The sequence below is a fragment of the Lutra lutra genome, chromosome 18 (assembly GCF_902655055.1).
Source record: "Lutra lutra chromosome 18, mLutLut1.2, whole genome shotgun sequence".
Lineage (NCBI taxonomy): Eukaryota > Metazoa > Chordata > Mammalia > Carnivora > Mustelidae > Lutra > Lutra lutra.
This window is the reverse complement of record NC_062295.1, coordinates 14,206,748-14,229,982: the sequence shown is the minus strand read 5'-3', so window position 1 is coordinate 14,229,982 and position 23,235 is coordinate 14,206,748. Positions and strand designations below refer to the sequence as shown.

Sequence of the window (23,235 nt, the reverse complement as noted above, 5' to 3'; positions counted from 1 at the left end):
CCTGACTGCCCAACCCTCCGGGGTCTGGTGCTTTCTGGAGATTGTTTGGGAGGGTGTGCTTGTGGGGGTGGTGGCGGAGATCCCCTCTCCCATGAATCCCCACGGCGGGGCGGGGACCTTGGCGCGGTCCCCGGGGAGTGGAGGCGAGCCCAGGGCTCAGTAGGGCGATCGGCTTGCAGCGCCCGCCCGGCCCCGCCCCCGCCCCGCCCCCGCAGTCGGCCCCGCCCCCGTAGTCGGCCCCGCCCCTCTCTCCTGGCCCGGCGGGCGCCGGCACCGCCCCTCGCTCCCAGCATGCCGTGCGGCAGCGGCGGCGCGGCGGGCGGAGCCGGGAGGCGGGGAAGCCGTGGCTCTGTAAGCGTGAGGAGCCGCTGCCACCGCCTCCTCCTCGCCGTCCTCTTCCTCCTGGGTCCCCGCGTCGCGGGCCGCCCTCGGCCCTGGAAGAGACGTCGCCTCCCCTTCCTCCGCCTCCCCCTCGCGGCGCCACTCCCGCCTCCTCGTCCTGCGCTGCGGGCTCAGGCGGAACCCGGAACGGCCGTCCGCCTCCCCCGCCCTCCGCCTCCTCCTCCTCCTCCTTCTCTTCGGCTTCCTCCTCAGCCCCGGGCGGGAGCGGAGTGTCCGCGGCGGTCGGTTCGGGCGGCGACTCGCGCTTCTTTGGGCGGCGGCGCTTGGCCATGTCGTGTCGGGGAAGGTAATGAGCCGCAGAGCCCCGGGGTCTCGGCTGAGCAGCGGCGGCGGCGGCGGCACCAAGTACCCGCGGAGCTGGAATGACTGGCAACCCAGGTGGGTGAGCCGGCGCCCAGTCCGCCGCCCCGACCCCCGGGCCCCGCCTCGGGCCGGCCGAGGCCTAGGGCCATCCGGCCGGGAGGCGCGGCCTAGGCCCTCCACCCCCCGGGAACCGAGCGCGGCTTCCTGGGTTCCCTCCCGCCCCGGCTGGGGGAGGAAGGCCGTGGGAGGCGAGGCCTAAATGTCTCCCCTCTGTGCATTTCAGTCCCGGGGCTGGAGCTGAGACCCGGGGCGCCCGGCGAAGGCGCTGGCCTAGGAGTTGGGTCAAGGAGGGTGAAGAAAAGGGCCTGGTGGTGGTGGTGGGGGATTTTCTGGTTACCACCCACCAAGTTGGAATTTGAGTTGGGGGATCCTGGGAGTCCAGGACCTTCTCTGTTACCCATTCACTTCTTGGTCCCTCACCCTCTCAGTCCCCACGTAAAAGAGCTCCTTAACTATGATCCCTTCTATGAGCGCCCCCCCGCCCCACGTGTTAATATTTCAAAAACCAAAACCCCCAACACTCCAGGGCTTGACTCTGACTTTAGGCAGGGCAGTTGTGGGGCGTGAAATGAGATTGTGACTGTGTTGATGAGGCCGACCACTCTCCTCCTGGGAAGTGAAGTTTTCCCCAAGTGCAGGGGCAGTTAACCTGGTGGAGAGCAATTCATACTTGGTTTTTTGAGCAGGCACTAAGGGAGTAGAGAATTTACACTTGCATGAAGGGGATTTCGTTTCAGACCTCTTTGGAATTGAACGTATTTGGAGGATCAACTTTTTTTATGTACAATTTTTGTTTTTTTCTTGTTAATCATGGGGCACTTGTGCCTAATTTAGGACTGAGTGCCTAGAAGAACTTCCTAAATGTCTACAGTATTTTAGAGTTAGTTGATCCGTTGAGTTTTTCATACTTTGAAGCACACTTGAATTATGATTGTCCTGTAACTGGCCACATAAGTGTTAAGACAGGTTGTTGGGATGTCTTTGGCTTCCTGATGGTTACATGTAACTTCAGCAGTGCTGGCAATAATTTGTTAAGATGTTAGATTGTAACAATTTAAGACTTGGTAGAAAAAGCATTAGGGTAGATGGTGGTAACACATCTTACTCTGTTTATGCCTTCCCAAATCCTATGTTGAGAACATTTTATATAACTAGCAGACTTTAAAAGTTAATGCCTGACTCTGGAATTGAGATGTTAAGTAGTTAAAAAAAGAATTGTTTGAAAAGCATAGCTTTACTTGTCCTTTACTGCTTAGGGTTTGTGAATACTTTAAATACAATCAGTTGATTAGTTTAAGTAATTGTTATCAGTCATTGATCTTCTTAGTTGTTTCATACTTTCATTGAAATGTGTGAAATAGGTTTTTCTTTTTTCTTGCATCTAATAAAATTAGATGATAAATGAGCTTGAATTTAACAGCTCTTTGACGGTGGATTTTCCATTATTTCTTAGTATTGTGCTTAGTGAATATGAAATAATTTCGTATCCATTTAGAAGACTAAATAAAGTGCTCCTCACAAGTAATTGTAGAGCTTTTGGAGAACAATAAATTGTAGCTTGTAATTCTAAATAAATGGAGTAGCAAAGTTGCAGCCCCCTGATGGGGTCACTTGACTTCATTTGACAGATAATGAAGCAGAAGGGCTTATATGTTTATGGAATATATACATGGATTGTTAATGTAACAAAGTCTCAGAACTCACTGCCTAGGTAGACAGATACTGTGAGATGTAGTTAGTTACATGGAGTAACAGAACAGTTGGTTAGGATATTGGAAATACTTGACTTTTTTGTAGAAGAGGGAATGGAGAAGTTTCGTTGGAGAAGGACGGTATCCCATAGCAGAACTTGATTTTTTGTGGGGTTGCCATAGTTCTTTTGTTAAACAGCCAGTGAAGAACCTTGTTTGCCAAGTTGTAATTTTCATAAGTTAAATTCGAGGTGGTTATTCTGTCCGCTCTTCATTCAGAATTGTGGCAGAAACATGTAACATGTGAGTTGACTGACATAATAAAGCCTCATCTTCCTCTCGGTTTAAATGGAGATTTATTTATTTTCCGAAACAAAGCAGATTACTTATGGTGCATGTGAATAATTTGGTTTTTAGAAAAATTACTTGCCTTTCTGTACCACAACTTCTCTGATTTTATTTATTTTTATTTTCTTAGGTTTAGACTTTTGAACAATTGGAGTATAAAAAAGCAGTTCTTGGTTTCTTTTAGTGTTAGTTTGTCAGTTAGTTTGGAAACCGACTGTTGAGTCTAGTCATGGCCACACGTGATACTTCACACACATTGACAGGAAGTGTTCCAGGTGGCTGAGTAGACTAGTGTCAGATGGCAACAGAACAAGCCCATCCTTGCTAGAAGCCTACCTTTAGCAGAGAGCATTTATATGGTACTGGTTGATAGTCTTCTTTTTCATTGACAACACTCTCAATTAAGATTTAAGAATGATTAGGCAAATGAGTGGTTTTATCATTGCCACTAGCCAAAGTGTGTCCTTTTCTTGACTTTGTTTTGGAATATAATCTAGTTCTACCAATCAAGATAGAGATCAGAATGACTTGTTTTAAAATGAAATATATAATTATTACACATTTTAATATTCCAAAAGGACATCACTAATTTGATAGTGGAGTGAAATATAGATTAGTTTGGAAGCATTCAGGTCAACAGGAAACAAGATTTTATTTCTATGCTTTGGAATCTTAGGATTTTAACTGATTTATATTGGGTGTTTTACAGTGCCCCAAACTTAAGATGATGAAATTGTATATTAAAAATAGCTTCCATTTTTGATAGAATGTAGACAGATTAGAGTTCTCAACAGTGCAAGTACCTTTATTCTCTTGTCACAGACCAAAAAACAGGAAGAGTGTTGTGAAGATAGAAGTCAGAAACTAGGATGTCTGTCATTGTGAGAAGCTGGATTTTTGAAACCAGAGCCATCTGTGTAGCCCTTTTGTGAGTCTGTTTACTATTTGATGTCTGTAGGTACATAATACAGTGAAATACATAAAAGAAAAAATGAAGTGGAGTTGCATATTTTATAACTATGAATAGAGCTTTAGTAGAATTGAATGGTGACCAGTTCTGTACCACAGATTTTCAAGTACATTGTGGCGGTTTATCAGATAACTGTGTATGGGTATTTAATTTGTGGGGAAAGTTTGTTTTTTTCCATTATAAAACAAAACATACGCTTCGTGAAACATTTGGCAGTTATATCTTTAAATTGAACCTTTTTTTCCCCTTTTGTTTTGGTTCCTTTTAAGTTGGGACTCTAATTGGAGGGTATTTTAATAACAGGAGATTTTATAACGTTCTAATGCAATGAAAATATTTGACTTTAGGAAATATCCTTGAGGGATTTTTAGAACTAATAGAATCACTGTCTTTAAGGAGGTTATAGGTTGATAAGGGAGAAAAAACTTAGAAAAGGTGAAGTATTACATGCATATTAATTGTGATATAATTTTTGATTTTATTATTTTTATATGTAATTAATAGAGTTTAAAACCTGGAGAGTCAGAGGATGGAAAGCTGTACAGTTGAGAAGGGAGCAGCAGGACCATGAAATTGATCTGTACTATTTTGACAGTAAATTTGGGGATCTCAGACCGCCCCCAAATTGAGTAAGGAGGTGGCAAGTGCAAGTTATCCTTGGCAAAATATTTTCAGTTTGGTCAGAAGGATGGGGTAATTTTGAGGAGTGATACAGATAAGAAAAACATAGAGGTCCAGAGCTATGGTGGAGCTGTAATGTAGGCCTTGAATCATAGCTTAAAGAGACTGTTAAGGACCTGAATATTTTGTTCATAATTCATGATTTAAATTCAGACAAAAGTATTGAGCCTATTATGTGTGAATTCCCTAAGCAGAAGCCCCTCATGAGTTATCTGGTGTTGATTGAGGATGGTTGCTACCGTAATAATTTTTATCTACTCACAATACAGTTAAAGTTAGAACTCTCAATGGAATGATCATACACAAAAAATATAGTGTGGTCCATGGTCTTTTGTGGACACTGAGTTCTCACAACCTTTCTTTTTCTCCCCTCCCCTATATTCCTTATGCTGTACCTTTTATTTGTCTGACATATTCCAGAACTGGAATCCTGTATCTCTCACTCCACTTCATCCATTTTTCCCATTCCCCTACCCTGCTCCCCTCTGGCAACTATCCGTTTGTTCTCCGTATTTATGGGTCTGTTTTTGCTTTTTGTTTGTTGGTTTATTTGAATTCTCACTACTTCTAAATTTAAGATTTCCTGCCTTCACTGCCTGGCATATACTTGCCTTTCTTTCTTATTCTAATCCCCTAAAATAAACCCTGGAGTTCTTTTCGGTGGACCTCCCTTTATGGATGGATTCACACAAGCAGTCATTTGTTTTCGTGTCTCTTCGTATTGTTACTATTTTGGTTACCTCTCTTTGGCTATGGTAAAGTTTTCTTAAAACCCATTTTATTTTGGGGACTACAGAATAAAACATAGCCCTTTTGTATGAGGCCTAGCGGTAAAGATTGCAGGCATTTTGTGGTTTAATTTCTATATAAAATACACAAGTTCTTAAATTTTTAATATTTATTTATTTATTTCATTTTTATTTTTTTTAAAATGTGGAGTGTAACGTATTAAATTCCTATTGTGACATTTGTTTATATAGTGTTAGTTTTTCTCCATTTGTATTAGTTGCTTGAGTCTATATTTCCTCTCTTGAATTCTTTTTTGTACTCCACTGTTACTTTTCTTTTTTAGATGACGTTGACATATGTATAGATCTTAAGTGGATTTTGACAAGTGTATACAACTGTGTAATCATGACCCCACTCAAGATACAGGTACACATTGATTTGCGGTTGGATTAAACTTCTTTCCCCCCTGCCCTCCCCAACTGTGTACAGGTAGATTCTGCCTTAAAATTTACTCTAGAAAGGAAATCTTAGAATATTCTTATGATTTATTACCAACTTATTGTTTCTGTGGATTGATAATCTTGTCATCTTCAATGTATTTTTCTTTTGCTGTAAACATATTTTCTTGGGATATATGACGATCCTGTGAAAATAATTTCAGATGGAGGTTCCCTTGTTAACTTCTTCAGGCATTTTGGTACTGAGTGCACAAGATCTTATCTTCTTGGCTAAGTTTATTCCTGTCACTACAAATTCATGGACCTTTCTTTACCCTCTGGATACCTACTGTTGCTTAGTTGTTTTCCGTGCTCTCCCTGGTCTAAACCTTGTACTTCCCTTAAAATCCCTACCCTGCTACTTCTGCCTTCTGTGATCCCTCTTCTTTTGCAACAGTTTACAGTGAAAGCCAACTTGGGCTTATCACTTTAGTGATTGAGCTCTTAAGTCCCTGCAGGCTGAGTCTGTCCTTTTCTTTGCCTCTGTGTCTTACTTGCCCTAAAGCAGTCCCAAAGTTCATTTCTGCCTTAAGGCCTTTGCATCCACTGTTCTCCCTGTGTAGCTACTGTCCGGATTGCGCTTCTCAGAGTGCTTCTCAGAGTGCGGTGACCTGGATGCCCTCATGCTGTCTTAGCCTAAATGTCCCCCCTCCCTGAGAAGAAGCATCCTTCTCTAACATTTCACCCTGGGTTTTTTTCATTGCACTTAACACTATGAAATTTTCATGTGTGTCTTCTCCAGTAAAACATGACCTTCACATGTGCGTGCATCTTAATGGTTTTACCTCCGTTTCCCTTCATACCTGCTAGTGCATCAGTTACTGTGGATGCCTGGCTGGCTCAGTTTTTAGAGCATGTGGGTTATGAGTTCAAGCCCCAAATTGAGCATAGAGCTTATTTAAAAAATAGTAGGCACTGTATATTTGAGTGTCCTTCCTGAAGTAAATACATGAAAATGGAATTCTGCAAGTTTGTTTCTGTTTTTAGAGTTAACTCTAGTTTATAACACTGTTACCGTGGGAGGCATTTTGAGGAAAGCTGTTCCTTGTATAGCAGCCTGGTTCGCCTGAGGCGGCAATTTAAATAAGCTGATTGAACAGGTTTAAAAAGACATTGTTCTAGTGTGGCCAGATCTTTTACAGAAGAAAAAATATGTTCATTTAAGATTCATAGATTTTATCCATCTTGGAAAAAATACCTTGCTCACATATTTAAAGTTCTTTTACACATTGACACCTTACCATATCTGACCCATTTGTACCTTATTTAAACAGTCTAATCACTGAAAAGTTAAGCACTGATTGTGCCTTTTGGTATTCCACTAGAATGCCTGAGTCCTTGTTGTACGCCTGCTGATTGGGGAATGACTGAAATCAAAACCTGGCTGGAGCAGTCAGTAGAGAGCATGCAGCTCTTGATCTCGGGATCCTGAGTTGAACTTCCATGTTGGGAATAGAGTTAACAAAAAAAAAAAAAAAAAAAAAAAATCCAGAATCAACAGATTTCTTGACACGGTGAATTATTCTTTCATATTAATCTTCATACTTTTTCAGAAAAGGGAATTGTGGGGCACCTGGGTGGCTCAGTGGGTTAAAGCCTCTGCCTTCGGCTCAGGTCATGATCCCAGGGTCCTGGGATCAAGCCCCGCTTTGGGCTCTCTGCTCAGCAGGGAACCTGCTTCCTCCTCTCTCTCTGCCTGCCTCTCTGCCTACTTGTGATCTCTGTCAAATGAATAAATAAAATCTTAAAAAAAAAAAAAGACTTTAGAGGCATCTGGGTGGCTCAGTCAGTTGAGCTTTTGGGTCAGGTCATGATCTCATGGTCCTAGGATCAGGTCTGCATTGAGCACCACATTCAGAGGAGAGTCTGACATCAGGATTCTCTCTCCCTCTGCTCCTCCCCCTGCTCACTCTCTAATAAATAAATCTTAAAATAGATAAACAAACAAACACAGGAAGCCTTTAAAAGATTTTTAAATAGGAGCACTTGGGTGGCTCAGTTAGGTTAAGCATCTGACTCGATTTCAGCTCAGGTCATGATCTCAGGGTTGTGAGACTGAGCCCCACATTGCACTCTGCACTGGGTGTATAAGATTCTCTCTCTCTTTCTCGCTCTCTCCCCCTCTCCCTCTGCCCCTCCCCTCCTCTCTCTCAAAAATAAATAAAAGTTTTTAAAATAATAAACACGAGATCCTAGACATACCATGTTAATATGAATACCAACATTAAGCTCAAAAAAAAACAATCTCCACCAAGAATAAAATTCCTTTTTTTTTTTTTTTTTAAAGATTTTATTTACTTATTTGACAGACAGAGATCACAAGCCAAGGCAGAGGCTTTATCCCACTGAGCCACCCAGGCGCCCCATCCTCTAGAGTCTTTTTGCATTTATTTGAAAACTCTTACTTTTAGAGAGGTTTCTGGTATCAGAATAAATTTGTTCTGTTTTGGGGTTTTTTTGGGCATGTAACTTTGTAAGTTATGTTATTTTTTGTTTATAAGAAGAGGCACTAATTTTTCCTTTTCTTTCTTTTTAGCATCATTTTTAAAAAAAGGATTTTATTTATTCATTTAGAAAGCACGTGCAGGCAGGAGGGGGGCAAAGAGAGAGAGGGACTCTCAAGTGGACTCAACACTGAACCCACAGCCCAATGTGGGGCTCGATCTCATGACCTGGAGATTATGACCTGAGCTGAAATCAAGAGTCCGATGCTTAACCAACTGAGCCACCCAGGTTCCCCATTTTTAGCATCTGTCCTTTGTTTTTATTTATTTATTTATTTTTTAAAAAGATTTTATTTATTTATTTGACAGAGACAGCAAGAGACAGAATATAGGCAGGGGGAGTGGAAGAGGGAGAAGCAGGCTTCCCGCTGAGCAGGGAGCAGGATTCAGGGCTTGATTCCAGGACCCTGGGATCATGACCTGAGCCAAAACACTTAACGACTGAGCCACCCAGGTGCTCCTGTTTTTAGCATCTTAAAGGACCGCAACAGTGCTCTTATAGTTCACAAAAAAATTACTAACTGCTCTGCAGTGGCCTAAGGTAATTGTATATTCGTGTGCTTGCAGGTTTTTAGAAAATGTTGTTTAACTTAGTGTTTATTAGATCTTTATTTTTGGTGTCATCCAAAATACTTAATAACTTTTCTGTTGAATGGGAAGAAGGCTCCACTAATAAGTATGTCTTGGACTAAATACTGACAAAACACTCATTTTTCCTCCATATATGACAGCATTGGCAACATTGTCTTTTTTTACTAAAGCTCTTTGAATTTAATTTTTTCCCTTTTATTTAAACTTTTCATTGAAAATTTGTTTTTCTGTTTCCTCTTTAGCATTTTAGTCTTCTGGTTTTATTTTTGTTACTATTTTTTTTAAATTAAGTAGGCCCCATGCCCAACATGGGGCTTGAATTCATGCCCCTGAGATCAAGAGTTGCCTGCTGTACTGACAGCCAGCCAGGTGCCCCAATCTGATTCTATGTATGTATGTATGTATGTATGTATGCATTTATTTATAAAAGACTATTTGTATTTATTTGAGAAGAGAGCATGAACGGGGGAGAGAGAGGGAGAAGCAGCCTTCCCACTGAGCAGGGAGCCCAATGCTGGGCTGGATCCCAGGATCCAGAGATCATAACCTGAGCCAAAGGCAGATACCCCAGACAAATGAGCCACCCAGATGACGTGCCTCCTCCTCCCCACCCCCCTCCCCCGTCTGATTTTATTTATTTTCTTTCCCCCCACCCAAGATTTATTTGTTTATTTATTTATTTGACAGAGAGAGACATCACAGTAGGCAGAGGGGCAGGCAGAGAGAGAGGGGGAAGCAGGGTCTGCGCTGAGCAGAGAGCCTGATGTAGGGCTTGATCCCAGGACCGTGAGATCATGACTTGAGCTGAAGGCAGAGGCTTAATCCACTGACCAATCCAGGTGCCCCCCCAAGTCTGATTTTAAAAGACAGATGTGTTTGTGTGTGTGTGTTTAAAATTTTAACTTTCATCTTGGAACATTATAGTACTTTGAAGCAACCCATCAGCCGTTCTTGGTGTTCAGCTTCTTGAGGGTCTCCCTGTTTTATATTCTTGTTAATATGAATCTTGGAATTCTTTGTCTGAACTGCAACACTTTATTTCCAGACTCTTTGTTTTGATTCTAACTCTGGACATTCAGATTCATTGCCCTAATTCCAGATTCTATCTTGGCCTCCTGAGATTTGCCAGAATTCAGACAAAAACTGTTAATTGAAGGAAAGGGTCAAATTTTTGTGCTCTATAGAATGGGACTCTGATTATGTTAGATTCTGATTAAAAAAATCCCAAAGATGGTCACCAGTATCACATCGTGTGGTGCAGTTAACTTAATATATAGTTAATTGGAAAGAAAACACAATATGGATTTACTTTCCAAAAGAGACTGTTTTTCTTTGCTGTCCTTATATTCCTTGGGTAAATGTGAAGAAAAATGGAAGTGTAGCAGGTTTCCCAACAGCAGGACTGAAACTTGAGAGTCAGTGTTTATTCTTCAGTCGGGTTTAAAGGAGTCTACCTTGGGTCACCTGGATAGCTCAGTTGTCGAGCATGTGACTCTTCATCTCAGCGTTGAGTTTAAGCCACATGTTGAGAGTAGAGTTTACCTTAAAAAAGGAGGGGACTGCCTGGGTGGCTCAGTGGGTCAAGCCTCTGCCTTCAGCTCAGGTCATGGTCTCAGGGTCCTGGATTGAGCCCGCATCAGGCTCTCTGCTCATTGGGAAACATGCTTCCTCCTCTCTCTCTCTGCCTGCTGCTCTGCCTACTTGTGATCTCTGTCTGTCAAATAAATAAATAAAACCTTTAAGAAAATTAAAAAATGGAGAATAGAGTTTAAAAATGTAAAAAAAAAAAAAAAAAGGAATCCACCTTAAGACACTGTATTGTTTCTGAAGGACTTGAGTTAGAATTCTGACCATTATAAGTGATTAATTCTGTCATAATTTGAAATATACCATTTTACTTGTTTATTTGCTTATTTATTTATTTATTAAGATTTGTTTATGTATTTGACAGACAGCAAGAGATGGAACACAAGCAGAGTGAGAGGGAGAAGTAGACTCCCTACCTCACAGGGAGCCCAATGTCAGGCTCAGCCCCAGGACCTTGAGATTGTGACCTGAGCAGAAAGCAGATGCCTAATGATTGAGCCACCCAGGTGCCCCGATAGCATTTCAATGTGTGGTATCTTACTCCTTTTTTTGAAAATACTGAAATGAAGGAGTGCCTGGGTGGCTCAGTCAGTTAAGCGTCCATCTCTTATTCGGCTTGGGTCATGATCTCAGGATTGTGAGATCAAGCCCCCAGCCATGCTCTGTGCTTAGCACAGAGTCGGCTTGTGGTTCTGTCTCCCTCTGCTCCTCCCCCTGCACACGTTTTTTTCTGTCTCTCTCTCTCAAAATCTTAAAACACTGAAATTAAAATTGAAGTTAATAAAGGTTGTATGTGTGGGGAATAACCAAATGACTGACTATAAAAGTTTTGTAAAAGAGTACTTTATGTAAGTGGCCTATCTTGTGTAGTTACTGGAAGGCTAATATTCCCTATGTTTTTACTGTTATTTAGGATATAAAAATTAACACCAGTAGTGCTGTTCTCCCCACACTTAGTTCATTTAAAAATCTACTTGCTGTCTTAGTATAATTGCATTGGAGAAGTTAAAAATGGAATGCTGGTGTGTTTTATGTTCCTCTCTTAGGTGTATTTATTTTTAAGAATATGTGCATTTTTCGTATTGATCCTTCACAAATATTTATCTTAGGGGAGGCTGGTGTCATGAAAAATAACACTGGACTAAAAGTGGGAAGACAAAAGTCCTTTGTATTGGCACTACCCAGCTGTTCCTCTGAGGAGGTAATTCTTGCCTTCCCTAAGATGTAGTATTATGACGGTTCAAGTTTGGAAAATTATTTTCAAAATTATTTAAATGCTACACAGATGCTTTTTATGTTGCCGTATCTGAATCAAATTCGGACTTTTAAAGATTCTCCCTCTTTTATCTCTTCTTTTAGAATTTATTACACACATGCACATACACTCTGATCACTTTTTTTTTTAAATTAAGATTTTATTTTATTGGGATGCCTAGGGGGCTCAGGTAAGTGTCTGCCTTTGGCTCAGGTCATGATCCCAGGGTTCTGAGATTGAGTCCTGTATTGGGCTCTTTGCTGGTCTGGGAGTCTGCTTTTCCCTCTGCTTATTGTTCTTTTTGCTTGTACTCTCTCTCTCTGACAGGTAAATAAATAAAATCTTCAAAGAAAAAAATTTTTTTAACTTTATTTACATTCAATTAATATATAGTGTATTATTAGTTGAAAAGGTAGAGTTCAGTGATTCATTGGTTCATTTTTTTTCTTCTAGTACTTGTGTGTGTCCGCACGTGTGTAAAAACTTCATAGAGAGAGTATGTCTCAGGATACACGAATGGGAACACATATAATTGTTAAATTTCTATTAGGTGTGGCATATGTCATTTTTAAATATTGTTTATATGAAATATTGTGATAAATAATACTATTTATTTAAAAAAATGTGTGGATATGTAATTAATTGCTCTCCAGTATAATAGTGGTTCTCTTTCTACATTTTTTAGTGTGCTTCCATTATGTAAGTCTGCTTCAAATTGGCTAATGAGGAATTTGGTTGTAAATCTTCATCATTCTATATTTTTTCTCTTTATCTTACTATTCATACTTACAGAACTTGATGCCACTTGAATTTGTGAGGAAAAAAAAATCTAATCTTTGTGACCACTTGTATATATTGGAGAGCAGGTGCCAATGGAATTCCGTAGAGAAGGTGTGGATTAAAAGGTAGTTTGTACCTTGGTTGGCTTTTGTTGTACAGTTGGAATTTAAAGAGCTAATTCTTTAAGAATTCCAGTTGAATGCTACATTGCTCCCTCCGTTGTCTGGTATTAATGTTTTAAAGGGAGTGGAGGGGAAGCGCCAGGGTGGCTTAGTTGATTAAGCGCCTACCTTCGCCTCAGGCCATGATCTTGAGATTCTGGGATCGAGCCCCACATCGGGATCCCTGTTCAGTGGGGAGTCTGCTTCTCCCTCTCCCCTTCACTCCCTCATGCTCTCTCTCTCTCAAATAAAGAAATAAAATCTTAAAAAAAAAAAAGAATCAGAATTCTTTAAAAAAAAAAAAGGGAGTAGAGAGGATGGATCATGGGATCATAGGATATACTCTGCTAGTGTAATAGTTTGAAGTACTTAAAAAAGAAAACCACATGTATCTTCTGAACAAAGATAGGAGTTAGTGAAATTTTATGCCATTATGAGAATGTATACAGTATTAAGCTATCATGAGATTTTGGTACTAGTTTAAATTATGGCACTAAAATTTTACTCAAAATGGGTAAATGCTGTCTCCTAAGAAACTTCGTATCTAGAAACATTGATTTTTCTCTTTTCTTGTAAAAGAGAATTATGAAAATTTCTATTTTTAAACTACTTAAATCAGTCTGATTCAGGTGTGTTTAGTATAAAATCTGACAATAAAAAGATACAGTTTGTAAAGACCTTGTGGGTTTAAAGTGGCTTAAGTGATGATTTTGTACTGCTTCATAGCATTCTTAAACTTAAGATTAAATAGTTATTTTTATTTTGGTCTTAAATTTTTTTTTTGAAGATTTTATCTATTTATTTGAGAGAGAATGAGAGAAAGTACAGGAGAGTGGGGAGAGTCAGAAGCAGACACCCCACTGAGCTGGGAGCTGGATGCGGGACTTGATCCTGGGGCTCCATCCTGGGACTCCAGGATCATGACCTGAGTGAGCCAAAGGCAGTTGTCGTCCAACCAATGGAGCCTCCTAGGCGCCCCTTAAGTTTTTTTTTTTTTTTTTTTTTTTTAATAATCTCTATACCCAGTGTGGGACTGGAACCCACAACCCTGAGATCAAGAGTTGCAGGCTCCACCAACTGAACCAGCCAGGTGCCCCAAGGCTAAATACTTTTAAATACCTCAGTATATTTCTTGTTACTGCTGAGCACAGTGGGGACACTGTTTCCCAGCACTTGATTGCTGCTTGCTAGTATGTTTCGTAACCAAATCTGTCTTCCTTTAATGAATTTTCCTACAGTTAAAAGAATAGTGTGATTAATTTGAAAAGTAATCTTCCCAGCTGATTGATTTAGGAGGCCATATCTTTTGAGATTTACTTACAAGATCTTTCTGTTTATTTATATTTAAATAGTAGGAAGTGGTTATTTCAAGATCACTCCTAAAACAAAAGTCCCAATGCTTAAGGAGGAGAGTTTATCATATGTATTTACCTCTGATTACAGGTAGTATGTTTACCATCGCACACCAGGAGACCTAAGGAACTGGGTCTTACAGGTGTTATAGGAGGTGTTGAAAGGAATCAGAGTCCATTTAAAAGTCCACCTGTTGTCTCAGTACAATGTTGGTAAAGTTAGAAATAAAGTTTTTTTTGTTTGTGGTTTTTTTTTTAGATTCTTCTTCTTCTTTTTTTTTTTTTTTTTTAAGATTTTATTTATTTATTTGACAGAGATCACAAGTAGGCAGAGAGGCAGGCAGAGAGAGCAGGACCCTGGGATCATGACCTGAGCCGAAGGCAGAAGCTTTAACCCACTGAGCCACCCAGGCACCACTTAGATTCTTCTTTAAGATAGATTTATTTTTTTAAGAGGACTGGGGCAGAGGTCATGTGTATAATTTGAGAATGTCCTGAAGATACTTCTGTTAGTTTCTTCCTCATCTTAAGAATTACTAGTGTGGAGGGGTGCCAGGGTGGCTCAGTAGGTTGGGTCTGCTTTCTGTTCAGGTCATGATCCCGGGGTGCTAGGATCATGCCTTGCGGCAGGCTCTTAGCTCAGTGGGGTCCCTGCTTCTCCCTCTCCCTCTGCCTGTGGCTCCCCCTGCTCGTGCCCATGTGTGCACTCTTGGTCAAATGAGTAAGTAAAATCTTAAAAAAAAAAAACAACGGAATTTACTGGTGTGGACTATGAAATTCATTAAGTGTCTTTTCCATAATTGCTATTATATTTAAGATACGTTGCATGTCAAGGGCTGCATGGTAGAATATTGCTCTTTTGATACCCTAAAAGCTTGACTATGCCCAAGATTTGTAGGGTATATTCTACCATTGTGGTAGTTGTGCCTAACTTGATAATACTTTTCTTTAGAAGTATGTATGTCTAAATTGCATAATATTTGTTTTTTCTTAACGTATTACAAGTGATTCTTGGCAACCATGTCATTTTCTTGACGGTGTCACCTCAAAAAATTGTAATGATGTTTACCTGTTACGTAGTACCTTTGTATTTAAAAGAAACTACAGTGCCTTTTAGGATTATTTTTAAAGGGAAGATTTAATGTAATTTTTGGAGAATCTCACAAGCATGTCAGTCCCTTGGGGATATGTTTGAGTCTATTAGAGGAACTTTATCTGAATAACTCTACAGTCAGTATTTGCCTGTTTTCAGGATTTTTTTAAAGATGGTTGCGCATGTTTTTATACTGCTAAAACATTCTGCCTTTCCTTGCTTACAGAGTCCCAGTTTGGTTTCAAGACCCTTCCTTTTGGGATTTCTATAGTAAACTGTTAGTGATCATCTGTCTCTAATCTTCTCTGTCCTAAGGGGGACTATGTTTGGCATTTAACTGGAGAACCTCAGGGGTTGTGGGTAAAGAGGTGGACAGGTTTCTTTGTAGACTTTCTGTCTTTTTGTCCTTTCTCTGCTAGGGAGGTCATGGAGTAAGAGATTTCCTTTCAATCTTGGCAATTTTCCAGGCTGAATGGGATGTTTCTAAAGTACTTCCAGGACTTGCTGACAAAAGAGGAAGATAAGCGATACAAATGGGAGCTCAAGCAGGGTTTCTTTTTAAGGTACTCAGCTAGCTTAGGTTAAAAATAAAGGCCCGGAGAAAGTGAGTCAAATTAACATGGTGCCTTAGATTCATGAGCCTTTAGGTGAACTATTATTTAACATAAACAACATTATTTCTGTTAAATACTGAATCCTGAATTCACATTTGTATTGGAGATTGAAAGCATACCAGTTTTTATAACTGCAAATATTCTTAATACCTGGTAAGGTAGGAATTTATGCTAGTTGAAGTACAGAACCTTGGTATACTTAAATTAGCAGTAGATTTCTCGTGTCTCTGTCTCAGCCAGTCTTTTTCTTTCTTTTTTTTTTTTTTTTAAAGATTTTATTTATTTATTTGACAGAGAGAAATCACAAGTAGGCAGAGAGGCAGGCAGAGAAAGAGGAGGAAGCAGGCTCCCTGCTGAGCAGAAAGCCCAATGTGGGGCTCGAACCCAGGACCCGGGATCATGACCTGAGCCGAAGGCAGCGGCTCAACCCACTGAGCCACCCAGGTGCCCCTCAGCCAGTCTTTTTCTGATTTTACCCACTTTAGTAGTTTGACTTTTTCTACAACAATGTTCTGGTGCTGTCTCGGTGGTCAGTTAATAAGAATTAATAAGAACAATTTTGAGGGACGCCTGGGTGGCTCAGTTGGTTGGACGACTGCCTTCGGCTCAGGTCATGATCCCGGAGTCCCGGGATCGAGTCCCGCATCGGGCTCCCAGCTCCATGGGGAGTCTGCTTCTCCCTCTGACCTTCTCCTCACTCATGCTCTCTCTCACTGTCTCTCTCTCAAATAAATAAATAAAATCTTTAAAAAAAAAAAAAAAGAACAATTTTGAAAGCTGTCAGAATGGGTAGGCAATAAAATATTAAGAATTTATAGTGCATTTCTTTTTGTGCATTTCTTTCTTAAAAAAATAAAGTGCTATAGGGACTATCTTATGTATTTCTCAGGCCTGGATAGAGTGAAATTGCTGTTTTTCGAGGAATTTGGAATTTTTTACTATTAATGTTGGTAACAGTTCTCTTTTACTGATATAAGGGCTGTTTTGTTTCTTTCTGTACCTTGGCTAGGTTAATTCTTTCTGAGCTTTAAGTTACAGTCCTTAGGCCTGATTAATTAATTCAAATGCTAAGAGTCTTTGGTTTCATTGGAAAGCACAGTGACTTAAAGTTGGTGCCACGTTTTGCTTTTCCATTAAAATGGTTAAATATTATAGGCAATATAAGACCTGAAATACTAAATATTAAAAGTAAATAAACTGCCTTTCCCTTATCTTTTATACCTTTACTGTAAAGATCTGTTTCCTTTTTTTTTTTTTTTTTTTTAAAGATTTTTCATTTATTTATTTGACAGAGAGAGATCACAAGTAGACAGAGAGGCAGGCAGAGAGAGAGAGAGAGAGGGAAGCAGGCTCCCTGCTGAGCAGAGAGCCCGATGTGGGACTCGATCCCAGGACCCTGAGATCATGACCTGAGCCGAAGGCAGCGGCTTAACCCACTGAGCCACCCAGGCACCCCGATCTGTTCCCTTTAAAGTCAAGATTTATTGGGGTGCCTGGGTGGCTCAGTCGGTGAAGCATCTGCCTTCAGCTCAGGTCATGATTCCAAGGTCCTGGGATCCAGACTCGCATGGGGCTCCCTGCTCCACGGGGAGCCTGCTTCTCCCTCTGCCCCTCCCTCTCACTTGTGCGCACTCTCTCTCTAAATATATAAAATCTTTTTAAAAAGTTTTTTATTTTTTAATTTTTATTTATTTTTTTTTAAAGATTTTATTTATTTATTTGACAGAGAGCACAAGTAGGCAGAGAGGTAGGCAGAGGGAGAGGGGGAAGCAGGCTCCCCGCTGAGCAGAGGGCCTGATGTGGGGCTCAATTCGAGGACCCTGAGATCATGACCTGAGCCGAAGGCAGAGGCTTAACCCACTGAGCCACCTGGGCGCCCCTGCCATACATTTTTTAAAAAGATTTTATTTATTTATTTGACAGAAAAAGATCACAAGTAGGCAGAGAGAGAGAGGAAGGGAAGCAGGCTCCCTGCTGAGCAGAGAGCCCGATGTGGGGCTTGATCCCAGGACCCTGGGATCATGACCTGAGCTGAAGGCAGAGACTTTAACCCACTGAGCCACCCAGGTGTCCCTGCCATAAATTTTTTTAAAGGATTTTTTTTTTTTTTTTTTTTTTTTTTTTTTTTGGCAAGGGGGTGGTGGGGGACACCTGGGTGGCTTGGTCAGTTAACTGTCTGCCTTTGGCTCAGGTCTTGATCCCAGGGTCCTGGGATCCACTCCCTGCTCACTAGGGAGCCTGCTTCTCCCTCTGCCTGACTTTTCCCTGCTTGTGCTCTCTGTCTCTCAAATAAATAAAATCTCTAAAAAAGAAAAAAATTTTTTTTAATTCTTGAGAAATTTCTGTACCTACTGTGTGGTTTGAACTCATGACCCCAAAATCAAGAGTTGCATGTTCCACCAACTGAGTCACCCAGGTGCTTCAAGAATGTCCTAAATTTTTAAAAAAATTGTGGTAAAATGCACATAAAAGTTACCATTTTTACAATATAGTGTACAAAGTACAGTTGATCCTTATACAGCGTGGAGGTGGGGTGCTGACACCTCCCCCTGCCCCCTTCGAAAACTTCGTATAACTTTTGACTTCCCTGAAACTTAACCATTAATAGCCAGCTGTTGATTAGAAGCCTTACAATAATACAAGTAGTCACTTAACAAATACCTTGTACGTTGTATGTATTATTTACTGTATTCTTACAATAAAATAGAGAAAAGAAAATGTTAAAATCATAAGGAAGAGAAAGTACATTTACAGTACTGTGCTGTATGTATTGTAAAAAAAAAATCTGCATGTGAGTGACTGGTCCAGTTCAAATCCGTGTTGTCCAAGGGTCAGCTGTACATTCATGATATTGTGCAACTGTCACCACTGTCTAGTTCCAGAACTTTCCATCACCCCAGACAGAAACTCAGTACCCTTTAGGTTGTCACTTCCTATTCTCCCCTTCTCTCAGCCCCTGGCTATCATAAATCTACTTTCTGTATGGATTTACCTATTCTGGATATTTTATGTAAATGGAATCATATGCAGTGTAGTCTTTTGTTTCTGGCCTCTTTCACTTGGCATAATGTTTTCAAGGTTCATACCTGTCACAACCTTGTGGCAGATATCAATACTTCATTCCTTTTTATGGAATCATATGGAATCCATTGTATGGATATACCACATTTTTGATGGACATTTGGGTTTCTACCTTTAGTTTATTGTAAATAGTGTTGTGGTGAACATTCACATACACGTTTTTGTGAGAAGACCTGTTGTCAGCTCTTTTGGACATATACCTAAGAGCGGATTTGCAGGGTCAAATGGTAATTTTTTGCTTAACTTGAAGAATTGCCAACTTTTTCTAAAGTGGTTGTACCATTTTACATTCCCATCAGTTATATATGAAGATATCATTTTCTCAGTATATTTGCAGCACTGGTAAATTTTTTTCTTTCTTTCTTTCTTCTTTTTTTAAATTTATGACTGTCCTAGTGGGTGTAATTTCTCAGTATGGTTTTGATTTACATTTTGCAATCACTAATGATGTTGAGCAGTTTTTCATGTGCTTATTGACTGTCTATCTTTGGAGAAATACAGCTGTCCAAATCTTTAGCCCATTTAAAAAATTGGATTGTCTTTTTGTTGAGTTATAAGAGTTCTTTATATATTTTGGATATTAGACTCTTGGAAGATATATGATTTGCAAACATTGGCCGATTTTGTGAGTTGTCTTTTCACCCTGTTGAGAGTGCCCTTTGATGCGATAAAAATAAGGCTTTTAAAGTGCTTATTTTTATAAAAATTATTTTTATAAAATAAAAATTCAGAATTTAAATGTATTTATTTAAATATATTGTTGAGACCAGCCCTTTCTAATTTTGATGGCTTTTCTGTGTCCATACAAGTTACTCTTTTTTTTTAAAGATTTTATTTATTTAATTTGAGATAGATACAAAAAGACCACGTGTGTGCATGTTCCCACAAATAGGGGGAGAGAAAGGGGGAGGAGCAGACTCCCTGCTGAGTAGGGAGCTGGGGCCAGGCTCCATCCCAGGACCGCAAGATCATGACTTGAGCCAAAGGCAGATGCTTAACCAACTGAGCCACACAGGCACCCCCATGAAAGTTACTCTCTTTTTTAAAAAAAGATTTTATATATTTATTTGACAGAGATCACAAGCAGGCAGAGCAGTAGGCAGAGAGAGAGGGAGAAGCAGGCTCCCTGCTGAGCAGAGAGCCCTATGTGGGACTTGATCCCAGCATCCTGGGATCATGACCTGAGCTGAAGGCAGAGGCTTTTAAACCCACTGAGCCACCCAGGCGCCCCCATAAAAGTTACTCTTAAGATCATATGCACAGGAGTGCCAGGGTGGCTCAGTGGGTTAAGCGGCTGCCTTCAGTTCAGGTCATGATACTGAAGTCCCGGCATGAGTCCCGCATCAGGCTCCTTGCTCGGCAGGGAGTCTGTTTCTCCCTCTGCCTCCCCCCACTTTCATGCTCTTCTCTTTCTTTCTCATTCTCTCTCTCTCAAAAAAGTAAATAAAATCTTAAAAAAAAAAAAGACCATTTGCACAGATCACATTTTAGTAGGGAAGTTTAATGTAGAAGACTAATTTTTACTTAAATAATTGTAATTTAAGTAATTGTAATTTATTTAATTTAAATAATTGTAATTAATTGAACCAAGATCATCATCTAGTATGTCTGTACCCCTCCCTTCTCTGTGCTGCAACCACTATGCTTTTCTCTTTTCCCTATGAAAGTGTATGGTGTAAGATAGTACCCTCTGCTAACATCTCAAACAAGCGAGCAAATTGAAGCTAGTATTTAAGTACTAAGTGCAAAGTGTGGTACATACTTTGAGAGTTGGAGGAAGGAGCTGGATAATGGGATTTTTTTTTTTTTTTTTTTAACTCCAGAGCATTTTATACTCCTAATTGGGACTTCAACTGACGTTACAGTTCTTTTCTTTCTAGATTATAAATTCTTACAGGGTTGGAACCATCTTAGTTCACCTTTTGGAGTATTAGCTCTTAGTTGATGCTCTTGTAGCAAATGATCAAGAAAATACTGATTCTGATAGACTGCTTTGGAGAGGAAGTGTGGGTTGAAGAAAAGTAAGTGTTCATTTAGGTTAGGGAACTGTATTCCACAGTTGAGAGAAAGGCCTCAGTTATGGTAATGGGCGATCGTTTAGTCAGCAAGTAATTTGTGTCATCTAGGCACTTGGAAGTACGTGATACGCAACACTAAGAGTCTCTTGCCCTTCTGCTATTTACAGTCTCCTGGCAGAACACGTTTAAATAAGCTTCTCAATGGGGTCCCTGGGTGGCCCAGTCACTAAGCTTCTGCCTTCAGCTCTGGACATGATTCTAGGGTCCTGGGATTGACCCCTGTGTCAGGCTCTGCTCAGCAGGAAGTCTGCTTCTTCCTCTCCCTCTCCCCCTGCTTGTGTTTCCTCTCGCACTGTCTCTCTGTCAAATTAAAAAAAAAAAAATCTTTAAATAAGCTTTTCATATCATCTAAGAGCTAAAGGAACTCTTAGGGTTCTCTGGTAGCATATCTATAGCAGGACTACTACTACCCCTACTCAGGGTAGTCAGAAACTTTTCAAAGGAAAGCTGAAGCGTGGAGGATAAAGAGAAATAAGCTAGGGTCAGCAAAGAGTGAGGACAAAGCCATTCCAGACTGACTGGCTGAGCAAGGTGATTCTTTATGTGGCAGTGAAAGATTAGGATGGATGGGGCATAGGGTGTAAAAGGGATGGTTGGTAGAGATTTAGCTAAAAAGGGAAGTGAGGTATATACCTATGATAAGGGTAGTGAGAGGATACCAGATTCGTGTTTTATGAAGCTAATCTTGGAATGTGGAGGAGAAATGGGACAGACATGAGAACTGGAAGTGGGAAACATACTGTCTGATCAAATAGTGCCATTTATTAGAAAGTAGTGGTTAGATGATGGCACCATTTATTAAAATGGGGATTCCAGGTAGAAAGGAGCAAGTTACATTTGAGGCATTAGAACTTTTATTTATTTATTTATTTTAAGGATTTTATTATTTATTTCACAGAGATAGACAATGAGAGGGAACACAAGCTGGGGGAGTAGGAGAGGGAGAAGCAGGCTCCCTGCTGAGCATGGAGCCTAATGCAGGACCCTGGGATCATGTCATGACCTCAGCTGAAGGCAGCACTTAACCAACTGAGCCACCCAGGTGCCCCAAGATGTTTTTTTAAGGATTTTATTTATTTAGGGGCGCCTGGGTGGCTCAGTGGGTTAAAGCCTCTGCCTTCGGCTCAGGTCATGATCTCAGGGTCCTGGGATCGAGCCCCGCATCGGGCTCTCTGCTCAGTGGGGAGCCTGCTTCCTCCTCTCTCTCTCTCTCAGCCTACTTGTGATCTCTCTCTCTCTGTCAAATAAATAAATAAAATCTTAAAAAAAAAAAGATTTTATTTATTTATTTATTTAAAGATTTCATTTCATTTTATTTATTTATTTGACAGAGAGAGAGGGGGAAATCACAAGTAGGCAGAGAGGCAGGCAGAGAGAGAGGGGGAAGCAGGCTCCCTGCTGAGCAGACAGAGAGCCTGATGGGGGGTTTGATCCCAGGACCCTGAGATCATGACCCGAGCTGAAGGCAGAGGATTAACCCCCTGAGCTACTCAGGCACCCCAAGATTTTATTTATTTATTTGACAGAGTGAGAGAGCCCAAGCAGGCAGAGCAGCAGAGGGAAAGGGAGAAGCAGGCTCCCCACTGAGCAGGGAGCCCGATGCAGGGCTTGATCCCAGAACCCTGGGATCGTGACCCAAGCTGAACGCAATCACTGAACCAACTGAGCCACCCAGGTGCCCCCCGAGTTGTTTTTTAAACAGTTGGGTACGTAGATCTGGATCTCGGAGTGGACATCAATGATGGAGGCCTAGATCTAGGATTCGATGTCATACAGGTGGTCAGTATTGCCATCGGCATGGATTGAGTGAGATAGAGTAGAGAGCCTAGGGTCAGGCTTCAAGACATTTCAAGATTTTGGGGTTTGGTAGGGGAGGCTGAGCAAGCCCTCAGAAGTTCCTGAGAAAGTAGAACCAGGTAGGAAGAAATACAGAGTACTTCCTCCCATAAACCAAAGGGAGGGAACAATCTTTGATTACTTTGAATTCTCAAGATCTCAGCATAGAGGGTTATTGTAAGAATTTTAAAAAGAGGTTTTCATTCAGGCCACCTCATTCCTCTGCAAGGCACCTTTGTGCAGGCCACAACCTGCTTAACCCTACTTAGCAGCCCTGTGAAAGCTGCTGAGAGGATGAGTAAGATAAAGCCTGAGGTATGAGTTTAGCAACCTGGGCTCATAGTTGGTTTTGCTGAAAGTAGTGGGGCAGAAGTTGGATCAGTGGATTGAGGAGCCAGTAAAGGTGAAAAAACAGGGTGGGGAGTAGGGACAACTCTTAGTTTGCGGAGTGATGGCAGATTGTTTGGTGGAGGGTCTTGTGGGATTGATGGAATTTTTCTGTTTGTTTTCTAATATTTTTAAAAATATGTTTTTGTATTTTTAAATGGGAGACATCAGGAAATTTTACGTGTGTAAAGAGAAGAATCAGTTCAATGGGAAAGGAGAAAAAGGTATTGGTAAA

The 23,235-nt window shown here is 40.7% G+C and overlaps 1 protein-coding gene across 1 annotated transcript in view; it reads left to right on the top strand.

Moving 5' to 3' along the window:
• The first annotated feature begins 309 nt into the window (after positions 1-309).
• The window catches only part of SMG1 (SMG1 nonsense mediated mRNA decay associated PI3K related kinase), a 108,603-nt gene continuing 85,677 nt past the window's right edge, over positions 310-23,235 (top strand). Inside the window, 1 exon segment of the mRNA XM_047714668.1 lies at positions 310-780. Coding sequence (XP_047570624.1) covers positions 692-780 — 89 coding nt within the window. The 5' untranslated portion in view covers positions 310-691.